Genomic DNA, 18,245 nt, shown 5'->3' on the forward strand with positions numbered 1-18,245 from the left:
TACTCATTCTATAAGCGACCTATAGGTATACGTTTTTGCCAATTTGAGTAAACGCAACTCAAATATAAATGATATTCAATGGCCTGGGTGCGTGCTTTGCTTCTCAGCTCAGATTTATTTTCTCAGATTTGATTTTCCAAAGGAGCTGTTCATAAACTACGTAGACAGTTTTTGAAAGATTTTAGACACACTCCTCCCTCGCGTGGACATACAAACTTACGAAAATTTGTATGAACCGTAGACATTCGTAAAATAACCCCCCCCCCCTCCCCACATACAGTGTCTACGCTTAAAAAACTGACCGTAACCAACCAGCGCCCGGAGAACAAAAGTACTTTTTTTCCGAATTGTCATCAATAGTAGTAAGCAAACCTGTTTGTGATTCCAATTCGCAGCAACTTTTGGTCTATAATGCCGCGTTCCTCAGTTTACAGATAAATATTGTGAGTCAGGTGTAAAAGTAAGTCTATCGTAAAACTAAGCTAAGCATATCTAAATCTACGCGAACCCTAACTAACCTTACAGGCTACAACGAAAAAAAGCTTGACACATTAACTTAGCAAAACCGTCAGTGCATCGAGAAATTTAGTACAGTCCGAGTGTCGTATCTGAATGACGGCGGTTTCGAAAAAGTCCTGCGAAACCGTCGCCCCACTCTTGAGAGCCGCCTGTTCGAATGCTTTGCCGAAGAAGTTTTTACTGTCCTCACATACGGGCGGGACGCCGACCAGTAGCGAAAGGCCTCGATTCACATCGATCGGTGCCACGGCAATCAGTGGCAGCTCCTGCGCCCTTCGATTTCGGGAGATAGCCACGTGACCGCGTAGTAAGAAGCGCGCCAGCATCAGCAGACCGTACGGGCAGGTGAAGAACGGTATCTCCTCTTGCAGGATGAAGTATAGGAACGGGCCGGCTGAGTAAACGGCGTGCAGTTCCAGTGAGCTTTGCACCTGCCTGAAGATGGCCGATAGGAGCGTTTTACACATGTCGATACCACCGTCGAGGATTTCCTTGTTGTTGCGCGACAGGGCGTCCATCGACTGGAGGAAGCAGGTTTCTGGGGTGCGGTCTTTCTTGATGGATTCCAGGATGGCCAGCATCGAGTAAACGTAATCGGCGGCGGAGTACTTGTTGCGGTAGCCGTACTGCAGGATGAACGATCCGTAGATTATGTCCGGAAGGTGGTATTTTTCAGAGAACTTCTCCATTTTGTCGTAAAACTCCTTTCGCAGTTCCAAATCCATGGCATTGAAGGTTTGTTTAGCTTGTACCAGAGGTAGCCCCATGTCAACAAGCAATTCATGCATTACTTTCTCGCCCTTGTAAGTCCACAGTTTCATCTTGCAGGCCGGATATATGGAGTACTTTAAGGAATCCAGGACACTCCAGTGTCTGTACAGTGCCAAATGGAGATCGTTTTCGAAGTTTATCTTCACAGAAGTCTGAATCGCTTGATCACTGGCTTTGTTGGTTAGACGGGACACGTGTGATTGAACGCTGTCCGTGGCCAATGTGTACGTCGAACTTTCGACCTTTCCCAGCAGCAATTGTTCCGTCAAGCCTACAATGGCCCACCAGAGCAGGTCGATTGAATCCTTCGACAAGTGCCAAGCTAGCTCGAATATGGTCAAAGCCGAACTACGTCCGTAGTAGCTGAACTGGGTGTATTCGAACATGATTCTGTTACGCTTTTCTTCCCAAACGCGTTGCTGGCGACGCTTCAACAGACGCTCCTCGATGCGCTGCAATCTGGTCCGTTCTCGACTACCCTTTTCTTCATCATCGCTGTTTTCGACTTCATCATCATCGTCCTCGTCGTCATCTTCTTCATTGTCTGTGTCCTGGAAAATCTCCTCGAAACTTGGCACTTTATCATCGTGACCGAGTTCGCCTATGATTTGAACCTGAGGAAAAGCAATTCAAAATCAAATGGTTGTAAACTTGACATTCTCAATGGTCACACACCTGCGCATCACTGTAAACATTGCAAATGTGGTACGGTCGGTGCGAGTCACAGATGAAGAACGTCACGTCCTCCACCGGTTGTAGAACATCCACAATGTCGATGCAGCCCCCACAATTGATCAGAAGCACAAACTTGGCGTCATCTTTGTTCTCATTGTACGCCCGTACCATCCCGCTGATGCCCATGATGGGCACAATCGAATATAGCATGTTGTCATACTTGAACAGCGCCTGAAGGATCTTACTGGTGCAGATGGCATCGATGTCATAGTTCACTATCACCACGACCCGTTTCCCGATCAGCCGCTCGTAGAAATCCTTCCGCAAGTCGTCCACAAACATGCTTGATCAGCTGGATATGTTCCGCCACCGAGGAAGGAAAAAGTCAGTACCTACACTAACGTCCAGCACAGGTGCACACACAAAGGCAAATCAATAGATGCACACTCTATCGCATTCGAGTAGAGCTTCCCGAACGCGGAAAAAAACAGCTCACAATCCGAACACCAACATTTACACTACACAATTTTGTGCATCACAGTGTTCTTTCAAGCTGCACGCTTTCCTCTGGAAGGATTACTTTCACAAAACACGTACTATCCACATAAATTTTTGAAAAAATCCCGAGCTGATGTTCGTCGCTCGAACATAAACATTCTTTCGTCGTTTGCGCGCCGAAAGTTTGAAAGGGCTCACGTCAAATGGGTGTTACGTGCGTTACATACATCGAAAATTTGCACAAAACAAAAACCGATACGCTGTCGACCTAATGCTCGCATACCGCACTGATGACAGACTGTGAAGGACATAACTGTTTTGCTTACGATTTCATGAATGAACTTTTGTTGTTGAATGGGATTTAGTTTGTTGTGTAACCTTGAAGTATACGCACGTATACGCAATGTACCGGTAGATTGTTTTAAGGTTTAGTGTTTAGCATTATTAGAGACTTTCAGCACCTGACTGGTTCATCTCATTTGTTTTAACTGTTATTGTGCTATGATTCGAATAAACACAATCAGAGCTGTTTGGTATCATCAGTACAAATAATCCGGTAAAACCATGTTCAAACGAATAGTGGTAGGAGTCTCCGGTGGTGTAGACAGTGCCGTTACGGCTTACATGCTGAAGCAAAGAGGTAAGAGCGATCACGTTATACTGAAACATCGCATACGATTAAACTAAACAGTTTGAGGGTATATTCTGTGCCGCGAGTGTGGTGAGGTGACAATAGGTGACTCCATTTAATTTGCAATGAGAGTCACCTCACGTCACTCGCGGCGCAGAATAAGGGGGTTTACCTTTTCGATTTTCGACTACAGGTATACCTCGATATAACGTCACTATCACTTTTGACTCCATCGTCAATATCTCGCTAATAACAATTGAATCATACACATTAATATTACCAATAGATGTGGTATTATCTCATCTATCCGATGGTGTTATTAATTAGCTTGTTTGAATGACCATATACGAAAAATCAGCGATGGAAGTCAAAAGTGACAGTTACGTTATATCGAGGTATACCTGTATTTAAAATTTGTCTGGCAACGTGATCACTTCACTGACTGTCACAGTCAAATTTGACTGTCGACATACAATATTTTGGACGTCATTTTCTTTGACTGTGAGACCTTTTCAGCATTGATGTATGATAATAACACTGTACGAACAGTCACCGTGAAATTATATTTTTGACAGTGGTTTATGTAGACCGTGACCACATTGGAAGGCAATCTTTGAGTTTATTCATTCTATACAGAGCTGAAAAAGGACCTATCTGCTTTGATCGATTCTCTTCATCGACTTTCTCTTTTGATAACCACGGCTATGCAAACAGTTTTCGTGCTATTTATGCCACATAGCATATCGTCCAAATCGTCAAATACAACAGGGAATGTTGTTGCAGCTGAGTTATTACCGAAAGAGGAAGTCGATGAAGAGAATCGATCAAAGCAGATAGGCCCTTTTTCCGGCTCTGTATCGCATTTATTTATTTGTTCGCCAACAGGCTACTTTAAGCACCAATTGTGGATGATGCCTTTGACACCTTTATGACCCTTAAAATTCAGTTTACATCAACGATAACATTCAATTATTCAACAGTAACAATAATCGGAACAAGCATTGCAAGAAAATAAGTTTGCAAGAGAATAACAAATAGCATTACAAAAAGTGATTCTAGCATGTAGATGTTTTAAAGCCGTGCCACATCCGGTAGGTCTCCAAATGTTTCTTGGACGTTTAATAAATTCTCGGTACCTCACTCCAGTGGGTCAGGAATCTTCACGTAGCGCTATCCGTTTCAGATTATCGTTCAACTTAACTTTAAATAAAACATAAAGGGTGGAACGGTTAAAAAATGGTTAATCAATAATAATTAAGTGCACACTGATTATGCTATTGTATAAATGATCAAACTTTATTTCTTTTTGAAGTTCAATGGCTACAAAATACAGGAAAATTATTTGATTAGGCATCCGATTTTCCAAATGCGAACTGTCGGGCTTTACGTTTTACAGCTTCCATCAGATTTTGTACCGCTGTTGTATCAACCTTATATAAATTGGCGTTCAGCATCAAATTTTGATGCTGAACGCCAATTTTCTTTGAGCTGTTTCTCGTCTGCAAGTTTGTTTTTTTTTTCTGAGTTTTCTTGAGGTTTTGCTTAACGATTGCCCAATATTTTTCGATTGGGCACAGCTCCGGCAACCGGTGGAAACTAACGATTTTAAATTGGCTCACTACTTGAGTAGCCTATTGGTCCCAAGCAAATCGATTAACGTATCCCATTCTAGTCAAAATTCTTGTACTACAAAATGTTTGTTTTGATTTGCTATGAAAGTTTGACAGATAAAATGAGAGGTTCGTGGATTTTCCTATGTTTCGAGGGGTGCATCGATTAGCTTGGGACCGAAGATAGTACCAGAGCTGAGCCAAAAAGTTGAGCACGTTTTTTCGGGACCTACTAGTCTTAGAGTTACCTCTATGGCTCCGGCGAGGTTGGAGGATTTTTGGGTACGACTTGGACGTTACCATTCCTGAGCCATTTACCCATAGTGACAGGAAGCGTCCTGTCCTTTTCCGATAGCCGTGTAAAACTCTTGACCTGAGAACCGCCGTCATATGAAAAGTTATTCCAATCGAGCAGAAGACCTGTCAAATGGATAAGATGTCGCCTCTTTACCCAATTCAGTCTCTGTCTGCGGCTGTGGAATAGTTCTAGCCGAGGTTCTAGCGACGTTCATCACTACCTACAGCCCCATGTGAACTTTTTTGCCTGTTGATTTGAGAAAATACCATCCATTAATGTATGAGCTAGGTAAAGGAGTGTGTGTTTGACTAGAACTAGTACTGTCTCATTAATACTTCGCTCAATTTTCACACTGCCGTACTCTAACGAAACTATCAACCTATCCTATTCAGAACTTTCTCTAGCTAATACATTTTCACACTAAAGCTTCATGCCGATATTAGTATAGTATTTCCTCCCAACTCTAATGATTGTACTTTTTAATTACACCGAAGACAACATATCAAGGAGACTGACAACTTTTCCAAAAGCTAAGAGTCAAACGATGGGTAACCCTGATTTTTGTTTTTCGCAGGTTTCGACGTTCGGGGAGCATTTATGAAAAACTGGGACCTGATAGACGAGTCCGGTTACTGTTCCGGCGAGCAGGACTGGCTAGACGCCCAGAAACTCTGTCGCCAACTGCAGATTCCCCTCGAGCAAATTAACTTCGTCAAAGACTACTGGCTTGAAGTGTTTGGGTAGGACCAATGTCTTCCAAACCGATTATGAATAACGGAATAACTTATGCTACCATTTTAGGAGCTTCCTCAAGGACTACGACGCCGGCATAACGCCTAATCCGGACATCCTTTGCAATAGGCACATCAAATTTAACCTATTCTACAAGCACGCCCGGGAGAAGATGGGAGCGGACGCAATCGCCACCGGCCACTATGCTCGTACGAACTTCGGACCGTTTCTAGAGATGTTCAAAGAACAGGGCCCCATTCGTTTGCTAGCCGGTGTGGACGATATCAAAGATCAAACGTTCTTCCTCTCGCAAATCAGTGCCGAAGCTCTGCGGTGCACAATGTTCCCAATCGGTGGTATGACCAAAGCGGAAGTGAAACGGTACGCAGCCGACGTGGGACTGGAATCGTTTGCTAGGAAGAAAGAAAGCATGGGAATTTGCTTCGTGGGGAAGCGAAGCTTTCAGGACTTTATCGCGGAGTACATCGAAACGAAACCGGGTGATTTTGTGGATTTCGATACGGGAAAGGTGGTAGGGGCGCACAAAGGTCTGCACCATTGGACTGTGGGACAGAAAGCGAAAATAGGAGGATGTCTACAACCGTACTATGTGTTTCAGAAACACGTGGAGAAGAACGTTATTTTTGTGGTATCGGGGACGGATCATCCGTTGCTAGTGACGGATATGGTCTATGTAGAGAGTCCCATTTGGATCAACAAGCCGAAGGAGTTGAGCAGTGGGGTGTTTAGGTGTCAGTTTCGGTTTCAACATACGAAACCACTGGTGCATTGCAGTTTGATAGAGACTAGTCAAGACGGCAATAGACTGTTTGTTAGGTTAGATGAAGCATTGCGGGCGATAACGCCCGGACAGTATGCGGTGTTCTATAAGGATGAGGAATGCTTTGGCAGTGCTAGGATTGCGAAACCAGGTCCCTCGGTAGTTTACGGTAGCGATAGGTCAACGGTAGCGATATGTGGATAATGAAGTAGGAAATTTATATTTACAGCTTGTTAAACCGGATTGATATTCGTAATTATTGTGCTTGATGACTATTCCATATGACTACAGTGAATTATTGTTGGTACTTTGATATGTTTGGACTTACCTGATAAAGATAGTTTAACTACATAACAATTGGCTTCAGAAAACAATTTTGCTTGAGCAGAATCGGTCGAGAATGGTTTGTCTTGTTTATTTATTTATTTGATGGGTCGCAAACTGCGATCCGCTGGTCACGATAACTGAATACTACCCATAATCGCATATCAGTCCCATCTTTGCTTGATTTCCTATGCATATGGGACTGATATGCGATTATGGGCAGAATAGCTCTGCAATATATTATATCAGTGCTAACATTTCAAAGGGGCGTAATTGAGTTTGTAAGCAACGACTTTAGTCGTCGATTTCTCGCGAATGAAAGCTCACTCATGAAAATCACCAGCAGGTAGAGGAATGTTTCCTGTCTCAGATAGCATTGGTGATTTGGAGGGGAGGACTTTTATTTGCGAGAAATCGACGGCTAAAGTCATTGTTTACAAAAGCAATTACGCCCCTTTGAAATGTTGGCACTGATATGCATATAAAAGAGGGGGAGGTACATACAATGAAGAACTGGAATACTCAATAATGCCACCCACTCTAAGCAGTCAAGGCATTTCTTGTCTAATAATCTTCGCGTGTGTGTGTTTTTTTTTTGGCAAGGAGGAAACCTTCAAAATAGCGGCGCCGGTGGTGTAGTGGTAAGCGTGATTACCTATCACCCCAGCAGGCTAAGCAGGCCTAATCACGTCTTCCTTCGGAAGGGAAGTAAAGCCGTTGGTCCCCGGTTCATGAGTTGATGGGTCGATAGGTAGGGTCAAGGTGTGGGAGCTGCCTTCCTGGCGTCGGTAGCATTGGTGCTCAGCACGGAAAACAAATCAAGGAAAAAAAAAGAAACCTTCAAAAGACCATCGTGCCACCGCTTGATGACTGGATGCACAGTCGCGGTGACACGGTGTGTGGGATTCTTACCGCACTAAAGCCTCCTTGGACGCCTTGCCCTTTTCCACCGGAACCACTTGTCGTATTACTTCGGAGGGAGCCGTGCATTACGCACCTCACTTTACCTCATCTAATTGGCGCTTCCAGTTCGCTCTCCAATTAATCATGTTTTGTTGTTTTTGACATCATCCACATCCAGAGGGCCAGTCACTTTCGAATGTATGGGAATGGTAGGAAACCATTTGGAAATGCATGAAAATTTTCAGTTTTTATTCATTATCGTCTTTATGAGCAGATTTAGATGCCCAAAAATTGCACGAGTACATTACTATGGTGATAAGGTAAACACTCGTTTATTTGTTTCCTTCTGTGAAAGCATGTTTAGTCACAAATCGTGGATTTTCTGATATTCTCCATACTGCAAAAATGATTTTCCTACCACTGAAGGGGCGACATCTCTCGGATCTTCAGTATAGCTACTACTCAAATCATATAATTAATTTGTGAGCCATTTAGCTCCCAGCGTTGCGTTCTACTCGGTTAACCCCGGTGGTGGATTCAGCCTACTCTGACGGAGAGTTCTCTCGGCTTCGGCTTTCACTTCGCACTAAGTGAGAGCATTATTGAGTGTGAGCACATTACTACCAACAATCAATACGAAACTAACGATTTTAAATTGGCTCGCTACTTGACTAGCCTATTGGTCCCAAGCAAATTGACTAACGTACCCCCTTCTAGTATAAATTCCAGTACTTTGTTTTGATTCGCTATGAAAATTTGACAGATAAAATGAGGGGTTAGTGGATTTTTCGAGGGGTGAATCGATTAGCTTGGGACCGAAGAGAGTACCAGAGCTGAGCCAAAAAGTTGAGCACGTTATTTCGTGACCTTCTAGTCTTAGAGTTACCTCTATGTTACTACTTTCTAGCTGGTCTTCTCGCCATTTTCGCTCCGCGCTAAGGGCGAGCATATCCTCTCACACAGCATCAAATCTAGGACATTTGAAGACCACGTGCTCTGGTGATTCTTCAACATTCCCACACTCCGGACAGAAGGGTGACGTTGTGTGTCCGAACCGATGCAGGTACTTCCTGAAGCAGCCATGACCAGACAGGAACTGCGTCAAATGGAAGTTGACTTCTCCATGCTTCCTGTTCACCCAGGTCGAAAGAATCGGTATTAGCCTGTGTGTCCATCTACCGTTCTCTGTTGCATCCCACTCCTGCTGCCACTTAGCCATCGACACCATTCTCACCATTTTTCGTACTCCTTTGGTTTCTCTCGTCATATAGCACTCGTAACCCTCCGCCAAGGTGATGCCGATTGGGATCATACCGGTGATAACGCACTCACGACTCGCAAGGCCATGAGCCGGAACGTACTGCTCAATTTCCTTTGGTTCTGCTTCGTTTTCAGCGACGTACCTTAGTATCGATGAGGACACACTAGCCAGAAGACGCCTCTTGCTGCTGCTTGGACCAGAATTGTTCGGCATGATTCTGGCTATTGCGTTGATGATCTTCGCCACCTTCTCTCAAGCATATTAGATGTGGCTGTTAAAATTTAGCCGGTCGTCGATCAGCACTCCCAGATACTTCAGCACGCACTTTGAAACAATGGTGTGCTCTCCAACGGTTATTTCTGCCCACTGCACTGCTTTACAGTTACTGATCAACATCAGTTCTGTTTTGTGGTGGGCTATCTGTAGCTTTGCTCCTTGCATCCAGTTACCAATCGTATCTATCGCCTCGGCTGCCAGCATTTCCACTTCTTCAAGGGTCTCACCTGTTACCGTCAAGATGATATCGGGCAGCTTGAGCGTCAGCACGCCATTGTACATTCCGTTCCACAGCGTGGGACCTAGAATGGAGCCTTATGGAACTCTCGCCGTGATCCTAAGCGATTTCTGCCCCGTGTCTGTCTCGTAGACCAGAACCCGCTTCTGGAAGTAACTACTTAGAACTACTACTGGAACCCTCGTTCTATGGAACGCCTTGGCGATGGCCTTCCAGCTGGCGCTATTGAATGCATTCTTCACATCAATCGTAATCACGGCGCAGTATGGATCTCCTCTCCGCTTCTGTTTGGAAGCTTTCTCGGCTCTGTCAATCACTGTCCGAATTGTATCCACCGTCGATCTCCCTTTCCGGAATCCGAACTGCCTCTCCGACAAACCGTGTTCACTCTTCGTGCATTTCGAAAGCCTGTTCAGGATGATCCTCTCCAAGAGCTTTCCGACAGTATCCAGCAAGCATATTGGCCTATACGGTGCAGGATGTGTGTGTATTCAATCTAACCCCCACTGGCCGGCAGTGGTATTATGGAAGAAAGTCATCTGCAATATCAGTATGAATCAGTATGCAATATCAGTAGTGCGGTTCTAAATTCGTCTGGTGTTCGACCGGCTATGGTGACCAGTGGGTGACGATAAGACTCATCGAGACCCCCCGTCCCCGCCCCCGACAAGACAAACAAAAACTAATGAAAAGAGACAAAAGTCAAAGGAATTAAATTTTTATACTAGATCTAGATATTTGCAGAAACACATAAATCGACTGCATATAGCAGAGCTCGCGGGTTTTCAACACGTCTCTGATAGGGCCTCGAGGGTATTCATTTGATGATGATATGGAACTACTACTCACTATCGGTAGACTGTGGACTATCCTCGTTGTTCGACTTGATCAAGTTTAATAATCTCTAATTGTACACAACCTGCCATTGTATGAAGGGCCAAAAACGGTTTGGGTGAATCCGTGGGCAACATCGCCCAAGTGCATCAACGGGATAAATGAGAATCTCCTTCCAACAACAGGATCATACAACCGGTAAAAAACAGGCCATCCAACAGGAGAATGTACCAATGAGTGGGAAGAAGAGCCCGCCCTCTTTTCACGAAATGTTAAAGACAGGCAGTGGGCATTTCCACTCTTCCCATCCATTTCGCATCAATCGGGTGCCCTGGTGGACCATCCCATCCCCATCAGCTAAATGTTTCATATAATAATGGAATGAAAGTTAAAAGATCGCACCCGATGTTGCAAAGGAATCCATGACATTACGATGATTTCGAAGAGCTCCGGTGTTAAAGACAGCACTCTCGCCTTTCGTTCCTCACACAGCAGCGTAAACCTTCATCAACCACGAAACACACTCTGCTCCAACTAGAGGGACTTCAGCAGAGAAAAAAAGGACTGCATTCACTTTCCATCACCAATCACACGCGACACAACGGCTTCAGTTCGCCAGTACCCAGTCTGTAAGATGCAGCGCCAGCTCCTCACCGGCCGAATCAACCCGCGACCAGCACCGAAATCAGAACAGACAACTCCAGTGACCGAAAACCAGAGGACACGGCACACTTTGATTGCATTTCTGAAACACAACGTCGACAACATTCGACAAGCAAATGTCCGGGAGGCGGAACGCCAGCTCGCAGCAAGCAAGGGAAAACAAACTGCTCACACAGAGCACAGCACGAGCTGAACTGATATCGTTGAAAGCCAAATACAAAATCTCTCTGAGATTCCCTGAGTTTCCAGGTCAAAAACTGAATTCCCTTAGATTACCCGATTTTCCAGGTAGTCGATACCCTGTCTATTTACAATTTGATTTAATTACAAACATCCTCTAACCACACCGAGCAATTAAACTTAGAAATATCGCACTGGACTTTCGGATCAGTTAATATCGTTAACCGTCGAAATTTCTCAATAGTAATTTATTCTCACATCTTTTCTAATCAAAGTTGCATAATAATACATCTTCAGTGCTTCCAGAGCTTTTAGTTAACCCATTCCTGTTTCCAGTTTCCTGTACACATAATCGAATCGCTTTGGCCATACGCAACTAAACTGAAATTGAACCTGTTCTAGAATCCTCGGTTTGTAACCACGCAATCCAATTCAGCGAACAATTCCCTATCAGTTTAGCTACATACGGCCTAGAATACGATTCACACTAGCTGTTGAGATAGCAATCTAATATTAACTATCCAACATACATTGAACTTATCTTATAACCATTTTATTGGTTCATGCTTCAAACAGCCTGATTGCAGGATTGCTAAACTTTATTTTTTTCCATGATACAAAAGCAGTCCACTATAGAGACGTAAGCTTTCTCTCAAGTGAAACTAATATAAAAATTAATATCTTTTCTTACTTTCTGCCAACGATGGACTATTCACATTTAGTGTCTGATGAATGAAAACAAACTTATAGGATACACTGTGAGGATGTGGTTGCGTTGGGTGTCTGTGAGGGTGGGTGCCTGTGATAAAAACAAATCTTGCCTAACTAAAGTAAATACGGTACGGCTAAGAATGGTCAGTTTTCGGCTGGGGTTATCAATCATTCACGTTAAGGCGACACTTTGACCGGTTCCTCCTCTGGACTGAAGAACAGTGCACTAACAGCAAACAGTAGGAAAACGACACCACCAATGAGAGTCACTGAAAAGTAGAATATACGAAATTAGAGAACCTCGTGGACGTTCAATCATCAGGGATCCTTACCAGTTCTGACGGAGATTTTCTGCGCAATCATCCGACCTCCTATCACGGCCAACCCGGTACAGATCGCATGGCCAATGATGCCACCGAGGATGACACCGTATACATTTTCGCGAGCACTCAGGATGATCGTGGTCAGTTGGGACCGGTCGCCCCATTCGGCCAGGAAGGTCATCGTGAAGGCCTGCATTAAGATTCTTAGCAAAAGATTCCACGCACTACTTTTTTTATTCTTGCGGATTACGCCCGTTTCGGCATCCTGGACGACGGTAGCCGTCGTTTCACGCTCCAGCTGATCGTTGCAAACACGTACAAAAACGCAAGGGAAGAGAACAATGATAACGTTAGATGAATCTTTAAAGAGCAGAACAAAGGAAGCACTACTTAAAGCTGGCGGGATTTAATAAAAAGCATTAGCCACAACAAAAAAAAACGCAAATTAAATCAATAAACAGTAGTAGGAACATATTAAAAAGCACAGGAATGAAGATAACAAAACAAGGATCCTAAACCAAATTAATATTCGTGTGGTGTATTTGTGTATGTGGATGTCCTTGGATTTGTAACTAAAATAAATAGATTTGGCAATAAAATTAGGGACATAATAAAAAGCTAACAGGCTCCTGAGCCACGCCTACAGTCCTTAGCATGGATGCCAGAAAGGGTATCTTTGCGAACGCACATGCTTCCCTATCAGCACCATTTGTTCCATATCGGTTGTTGAAATTTGTAGATGACTGCTGCAACTTTTAGTGATGTAAGTTTTTTACTTGGGTTGCGACGTTCCGTACGAGCAACTTAAGTTGTTTGAATACACCATTATTTTCTTCTAAGAATCTGCATGCTAGAAACAGAAACATTGCACCTCAGGCAGCTGCGAAGATACGCGATCCATTCACGAGCTGTTCAAAAGATGCGATTCACTAAAGTGAGCGGAAGACCCACCCAATTTGTATATACCAATTTAGGCTGTGTTAAATTTGGTGAATTTTCACTTCATTTGTGAGATGGAAATTTTTCAAATAGCCCTGCTATTGTAGCAAACTTGTTTCTGACAGACAAGGAATCAATTTTGGCAAACACCTAAATTGTCCATTTGTATCAATTTTAAGTGAAAATTCACCAAATGGAACACAGCCTTAGTACCTGTCGTATTCGTGGAGGAATAGAAAAGATCCGATGAGCTGAGCGAGTCTAGGGAAAGAAAAATTTCCGGAAACTCGCTCCCAGTGAAACATTCGGTTAGGTAAATGGAAGGATAGAAAAGATCCAATAAGCTGAGCCTTGGGAAAGAAAACAGCTCCCGGTGAATCGTTCAGTTCAGCGATTCGGCTCCGGAGCTGAGCAGTGAGCTGATGAGCTGAAACTGCGATTCGTCTTTGAACATTTTCAAGCCAAATAGGGGTAAGAGGGGCATAGTGAACAGGTGGGGCATAGTGAGCATCCCATGCCCCAGCTTGGTCTTCCGGCCGTTCGGAACAGATTGGTTGGTGTTAGGATCAATATCATAATGATATTGAACCTACTACCAGTTGATTTGTTTCATTCAGCTGGAGATCCAGAGCCAAAGTGCGGAATGCTCACTATGCCCTATCTGTTCACTATGCCCCTCCTGCCCCTAGTAAGAAAAAAATTTCAGACTCTACCTTCCCCGATTTGTATGAAACGTTGTATATTTGTTTGTGATGGTGAATCATTCACATTTGAGCTAAAAATCACCCATTTTGAATCTGGCGAATTTGATATTTTCAACATCATAGATCCATCAAACCAAAATGACGTCTTCGACGAAGTTTTAGGAAAAGATTGAAGGGCGTTTCACAAGTGTATTTTCGATTCAAGCCAACGCATAGTAAGACAACGTAAATTTTGGCTGCAAAAAACTGCCATTTTCAGAGAAATTAAAACTTCGAAATTGGCAAAATTTTGCTTTAAAACCGCTTTACAAAGCATATGAGGCGAATTTAAATATTGGTGTTTTCAGAAAAGTTGTGCATTTTAATGATATTGAAAACTTTGCAGAACATGTCAAATCGATTAGTTAAGATTTATGATGCAAAAAAGTAAAAAAAAACTGCTTTTAAGTTAGTCCTGACAAAAATCCATTTATATCTCGCTAGACTTGTGACGTAGAAACTTGGTCTATTCAACTAAGTTTAATGAAATTCATAGTTCTGCAACTTTGTCTAAGACATGAACACATTATCTTGTGATTACAAAAAGTTAGTTTTTCTAAGTGTATTACTAAGTGTACATGCATTATTCAAAAGAGGCAGAATAACATTATAATAAACTTCTTTGAAGACACATAAACGCCAAAGCATCGAGAAAAGCGAGAAAAGGATTGTGACCGTCTTTTTACATAATGGTTCCACTGTGCAACGTATTGATGCACGTATTAAAGTATGTTTATCAAAAAACCTATTATCACAGAGAACAGACGTTGAGGCTCGAATAAAATTTATCTAAAAACTAGTGTAAAGATTTCTATTCGACTTAGGCGCCACTAACGCGACTTCCCCACTTAAAAACCCTCTTTGACAACCTGATGGCGCTAGCGTTGCACAATTTACACTAGATGCTGGTCGAGGTGCTGGTAGCGCCAAGTGGCAATTTTCAACAGAAAATGTATCGAGCGTCAAATTGGTCGAAAGTGGAAAATTTGTAGATGAAGTCAGGAGATGCCAGCGCCACGTAACGGCGATGTTCCCACTTATCTTTACACAAGTTTCTGACCGAAGTTGGACGTCTGTTCTCTGTTGTATTATGTTGCATTTTTTGGATATAATATATTTACTGTGTATAAAATAATATATTTTCTGTGTATAAAAGTGTATTTTTCTTACGTGAAGGTATTTCTATCAGTTCTAAGTGTATTCTGTCATTTCAGTATTTATGATTACCACTCGAACCGAGGATCAAACGGATCAAACTCACAATGTCATGTTTTGATGTTAAAGGTTGAACACGAAAAAATCTGGACACTTTAAAAACGCTGCCATTAAAGCATTTTCTGCGTAATTTTTTTTTTCAGAATTTCACTGAATCAAACTAAGAGTGTATAGAATCACAGTAGGCATTGGTTGTTAGGATAAGTTCATTTGTTTACATCATGGCTTCACCGGAGCCACGCTCAAAACGAAAATCCTGGTCCATCCGCTCCTGGTAGTTTTCGATCAAATTCATGGACATGAATTGTATACCTCGGTTGACCAGAAGAATGTAAAATCAAAAATAAGTCGAAATTCCTCAAAAAGTTCCTTGTCTGACAAGCAATATGCAGTTGCCAAGTGGTTTCCAAGGAGATGAATCCAGCCAATTGAGGAATACTGGTCAATTGTGAAGCACATACTGAAGAAAAAGGGTGGAACTGTAATTGAACTGAAGGATTTCAAGCGGCAATGGAATTTGGCAGCCACACAAGTGGGAACAGGACTCGTGCAAAAGATGATGGGCCGTGTACGATGAAAAGTACGAGCAATGGCCTATGGTAAGAAGGAATACTGAAGCTTACAATAAGCATAATACCTACTAATATATAGCTGTTACATTGAACTATGAAAAATAATACGCATTTTTAAACCCCAACAAGATTTTCGTGTCCGGATTGTTTTCGTGTTCAACCTTCAGTTGACGTTTTTTACAAATGCATCAACCACACACTTACTTTAAAATATCCACTGATGAGTAGTATTTCACCCATTTTGAAGAATAGAGGCTTAACTCATTAATTCATTACCTTGCTCATTACCCATTCATAAGCATCAGTTACCCATTATTGAATGAGTGATACTAATTTGTGGGTCACAACTACTCATTAATGAGTAATTGAGTTAAATGAGTTTCTAAATAATGAAATGAAATTTGTGAAATTCAGACAGCACTTAATGTTGTGAACAGCTTCAATGACAGTTGTCCAGTAGTGCTCCTATTCTATTTATAACAATCCAATGCCTACGAAATTGTCCCGAATCTAATTTCGGCCCAATGTTCTGAGTGACTTACCCCTCGAGAAAACCACTTTTTAGAGTTTTCTGTGAAGGTTTAGACTACGAAAGGGTACGGATGGATTTGAGGGTTTAGGCTATTTAAATATTTACACTACATTCAACTCTCCACAACTCGATGTGCACTAACTCGATATCGAGTTATAGAACCATAGTAAACATGAATTTCATGGCTACTGCGATGGTAATTTTCTATGGGATTGTTGTTTTATGACTCGATGGTCCCTTCAATATCGAGTTGTATGGTGATCACTGTACTTACTTTAATCTACTGGTTTAGAACTATTGAAACCATCGATTCCTTTTTCCGATTTTTTGCACTTCTGAGGGTGTCCAATTTGTGTTAGTTCCAGGCCAAATAGGAAAAAAAATATAACTCGACATTCTCCGATTTGAATAAAACTTTGCAGAATTGTGTTTGCATTTGCAAGAACGGAATGAGACTGGCGAGCTGTATGTTGTTTGAAACGAGTGTGACGCGCGTGGCATAGATGGACCACAGCGGCTCACGACAAGCAACTGCATCCGAGTAGCGGTGCAGGTTCTTCCTACTTCTTCGGTGAATCGAGGACTCTTGAGGGCAGCCTTGATAGCTAGCTGCTTGCGGGGAGCCTTTCGTTGTGAACTGGAGATGACGACCGAACACCACCACTCACCACACGATTGAATAAACACCGTTCGGCAAGACCAGATGGAATTCGACTTTGAAATCTGTGTTAGGGAAAGCGCTTTTCGCAAGCAAACGGTGATAATTTTAATTATCATAGCAACAGTTGCACATTCGTGCAATTTTCAATAGCGATCTTTTGAAAATTGATAAAGTCTTAATTTTAACAGATTTGTAGAAAAATTTCCTATCGATTGGCATATCTATCTATCTATATATATAAAAATGAATTTCTGTCTGTCTGTCTGACCCTTATAGACTCGGAAACTACTGAACCGATTGGCGTGAAAATTTGTATACAGGGGTTTTTGGGGCCGTGGAAGGTTCTTATGATGGTTCGAGACCCCTCCCCCTTCTGTAAGGGGGGGCTCCCATACAAATGAAACAGAAATTTCTGCATAACTCGAGAACTAATCAAGCAAATGGAACCAAATTAGGCATGTGGGGGCGAGTGTGGGGGTGTAAGGAGATAATCATAGGGGGTAGCCCCTTAGATAATAGGGGGGGGGGGCTACGTACAATATAGCATGCTTTTTTTTAAATCGGCGCATAAACTCAAGCTAATATTGAATCCCGAGCAAGACCGGGCACACTCAGCTAGTTAAGAATAAAATCCATCATCTCTGGATCAAAATCAAACCACTTTCATGCCCCGACCCTCAATGTTGCCTTAAAAATACATGGTATGTTAGATTTAAACTTATATGAACTGACATCTGATTGATGACCTTGACGAATGCCCAGAAAATACTCTTTAACAAATTTAAGATGGTCCTGAAAAGGATCCTTTTTGTCGTGATGGTTGGTATTAGGGTGTTCAACACAGATGAGGCTGGCGGGCTGTATGTTGTTTGGAGTGGCATAGATGGCCAACAGCGACTCACGAAGAGCTACTGAATCCGATCAGTAACGGTGCGGCTTCTTCATCCTTCTTCGGTGAATGGACGCTCATGTGAGCTGGAGCTCGCTGGTTGCGAGCAGCCTTTCGTTGTGTACTGGAGAACAATGTTCAACGCCACGCGCCGAAAGTACTGTTGCTGCTACTGCTAATGACGACCAACCGGACACCACCACACACGGTGATTGAATAAGCACCATTCGGTGAGACAGGAAGGAATTCGATTTTAAAATTTTGGTTTTTTTTCAGGCAATCGATGACATTTGTGTGACCTATTGAAAATTGATAAAGCGTTTATTTTAGATTCTTAAGAAAATTTCCAATCAATTGGCTTGTTCACAATTAAAATCCATCCACTATTGACGGAGTTATAAGTGGTCAAAAACTGACCACTTTTCGTAACGCTGCCGATTTTGTTTTTTTTTATTGCACCCCCAAT

At 42.6% G+C, this 18,245-nt stretch overlaps 3 protein-coding genes across 3 annotated transcripts in view; 1 reads left to right on the top strand and 2 right to left on the bottom strand.

Annotated features, from left to right (window-relative positions):
• Nucleotides 1-370: 370 nt before the first annotated feature.
• Nucleotides 371-2,648, bottom strand: Cdc45 (cell division cycle protein 45). Its single transcript, XM_065229178.1, has 3 exons — nt 2,389-2,648; nt 1,966-2,317; nt 371-1,904 (listed from the first exon to the last, which is right to left on the bottom strand). Exons 2-3 carry the CDS (start codon nt 2,305-2,307, stop codon nt 552-554), a joined length of 1,695 nt encoding a protein of 564 aa, XP_065085250.1. The 5' UTR covers nt 2,308-2,317; nt 2,389-2,648; the 3' UTR covers nt 371-551.
• Nucleotides 2,649-2,956: 308 nt separating this feature from the next.
• On the top strand, nt 2,957-6,794 carry LOC135707362 (mitochondrial tRNA-specific 2-thiouridylase 1). The gene is made up of 3 exons (XM_065229179.1): nt 2,957-3,103; nt 5,577-5,742; nt 5,804-6,794. The coding sequence occupies exons 1-3, from the start codon at nt 3,028-3,030 to the stop codon at nt 6,717-6,719; spliced, it is 1,158 nt and encodes a 385-aa protein (XP_065085251.1). The 5' UTR covers nt 2,957-3,027; the 3' UTR covers nt 6,720-6,794.
• Nucleotides 6,795-11,423: 4,629 nt separating this feature from the next.
• Nucleotides 11,424-18,245, bottom strand: part of LOC135707337 (putative divalent cation/proton antiporter TMEM165) — a 30,422-nt gene continuing 23,600 nt past the window's right edge. The window contains exons 4-5 of the mRNA XM_065229148.1: nt 12,238-12,526; nt 11,424-12,174 (exon numbers count right to left, since the gene is read on the bottom strand). Coding sequence (XP_065085220.1) covers nt 12,083-12,174; nt 12,238-12,526 — 381 coding nt within the window. The 3' untranslated portion in view covers nt 11,424-12,082. The remainder of the gene's footprint in view (nt 12,175-12,237; nt 12,527-18,245) is intronic.

The sequence above is a fragment of the Ochlerotatus camptorhynchus genome, unplaced genomic scaffold (assembly GCF_037179485.1).
Source record: "Ochlerotatus camptorhynchus isolate MF236.1 unplaced genomic scaffold, CSIRO-AGI_Acam_v1.1 ptg000308l, whole genome shotgun sequence".
Lineage (NCBI taxonomy): Eukaryota > Metazoa > Arthropoda > Insecta > Diptera > Culicidae > Ochlerotatus > Ochlerotatus camptorhynchus.

Bases quoted from the DNA above. Each gene is read 5' to 3' on its own strand.
- Cdc45 (XM_065229178.1), bottom strand. From the start codon at position 2,307: ATGTTTGTGGACGACTTGCGGAAGGATTTCTACGAGCGGCTGATCGGG. The intron at 1,905-1,965 runs GTGTGTGACCAT...GCTTTTCCTCAG, and splicing joins ATGTTTACAGTGATGCGCAG to GTTCAAATCATAGGCGAACT.
- LOC135707362 (XM_065229179.1), top strand. From the start codon at position 3,028: ATGTTCAAACGAATAGTGGTAGGAGTCTCCGGTGGTGTAGACAGTGCC. The intron at 3,104-5,576 runs GTAAGAGCGATC...TGTTTTTCGCAG, and splicing joins TTACATGCTGAAGCAAAGAG to GTTTCGACGTTCGGGGAGCA. The intron at 5,743-5,803 runs GTAGGACCAATG...CTACCATTTTAG, and splicing joins TACTGGCTTGAAGTGTTTGG to GAGCTTCCTCAAGGACTACG.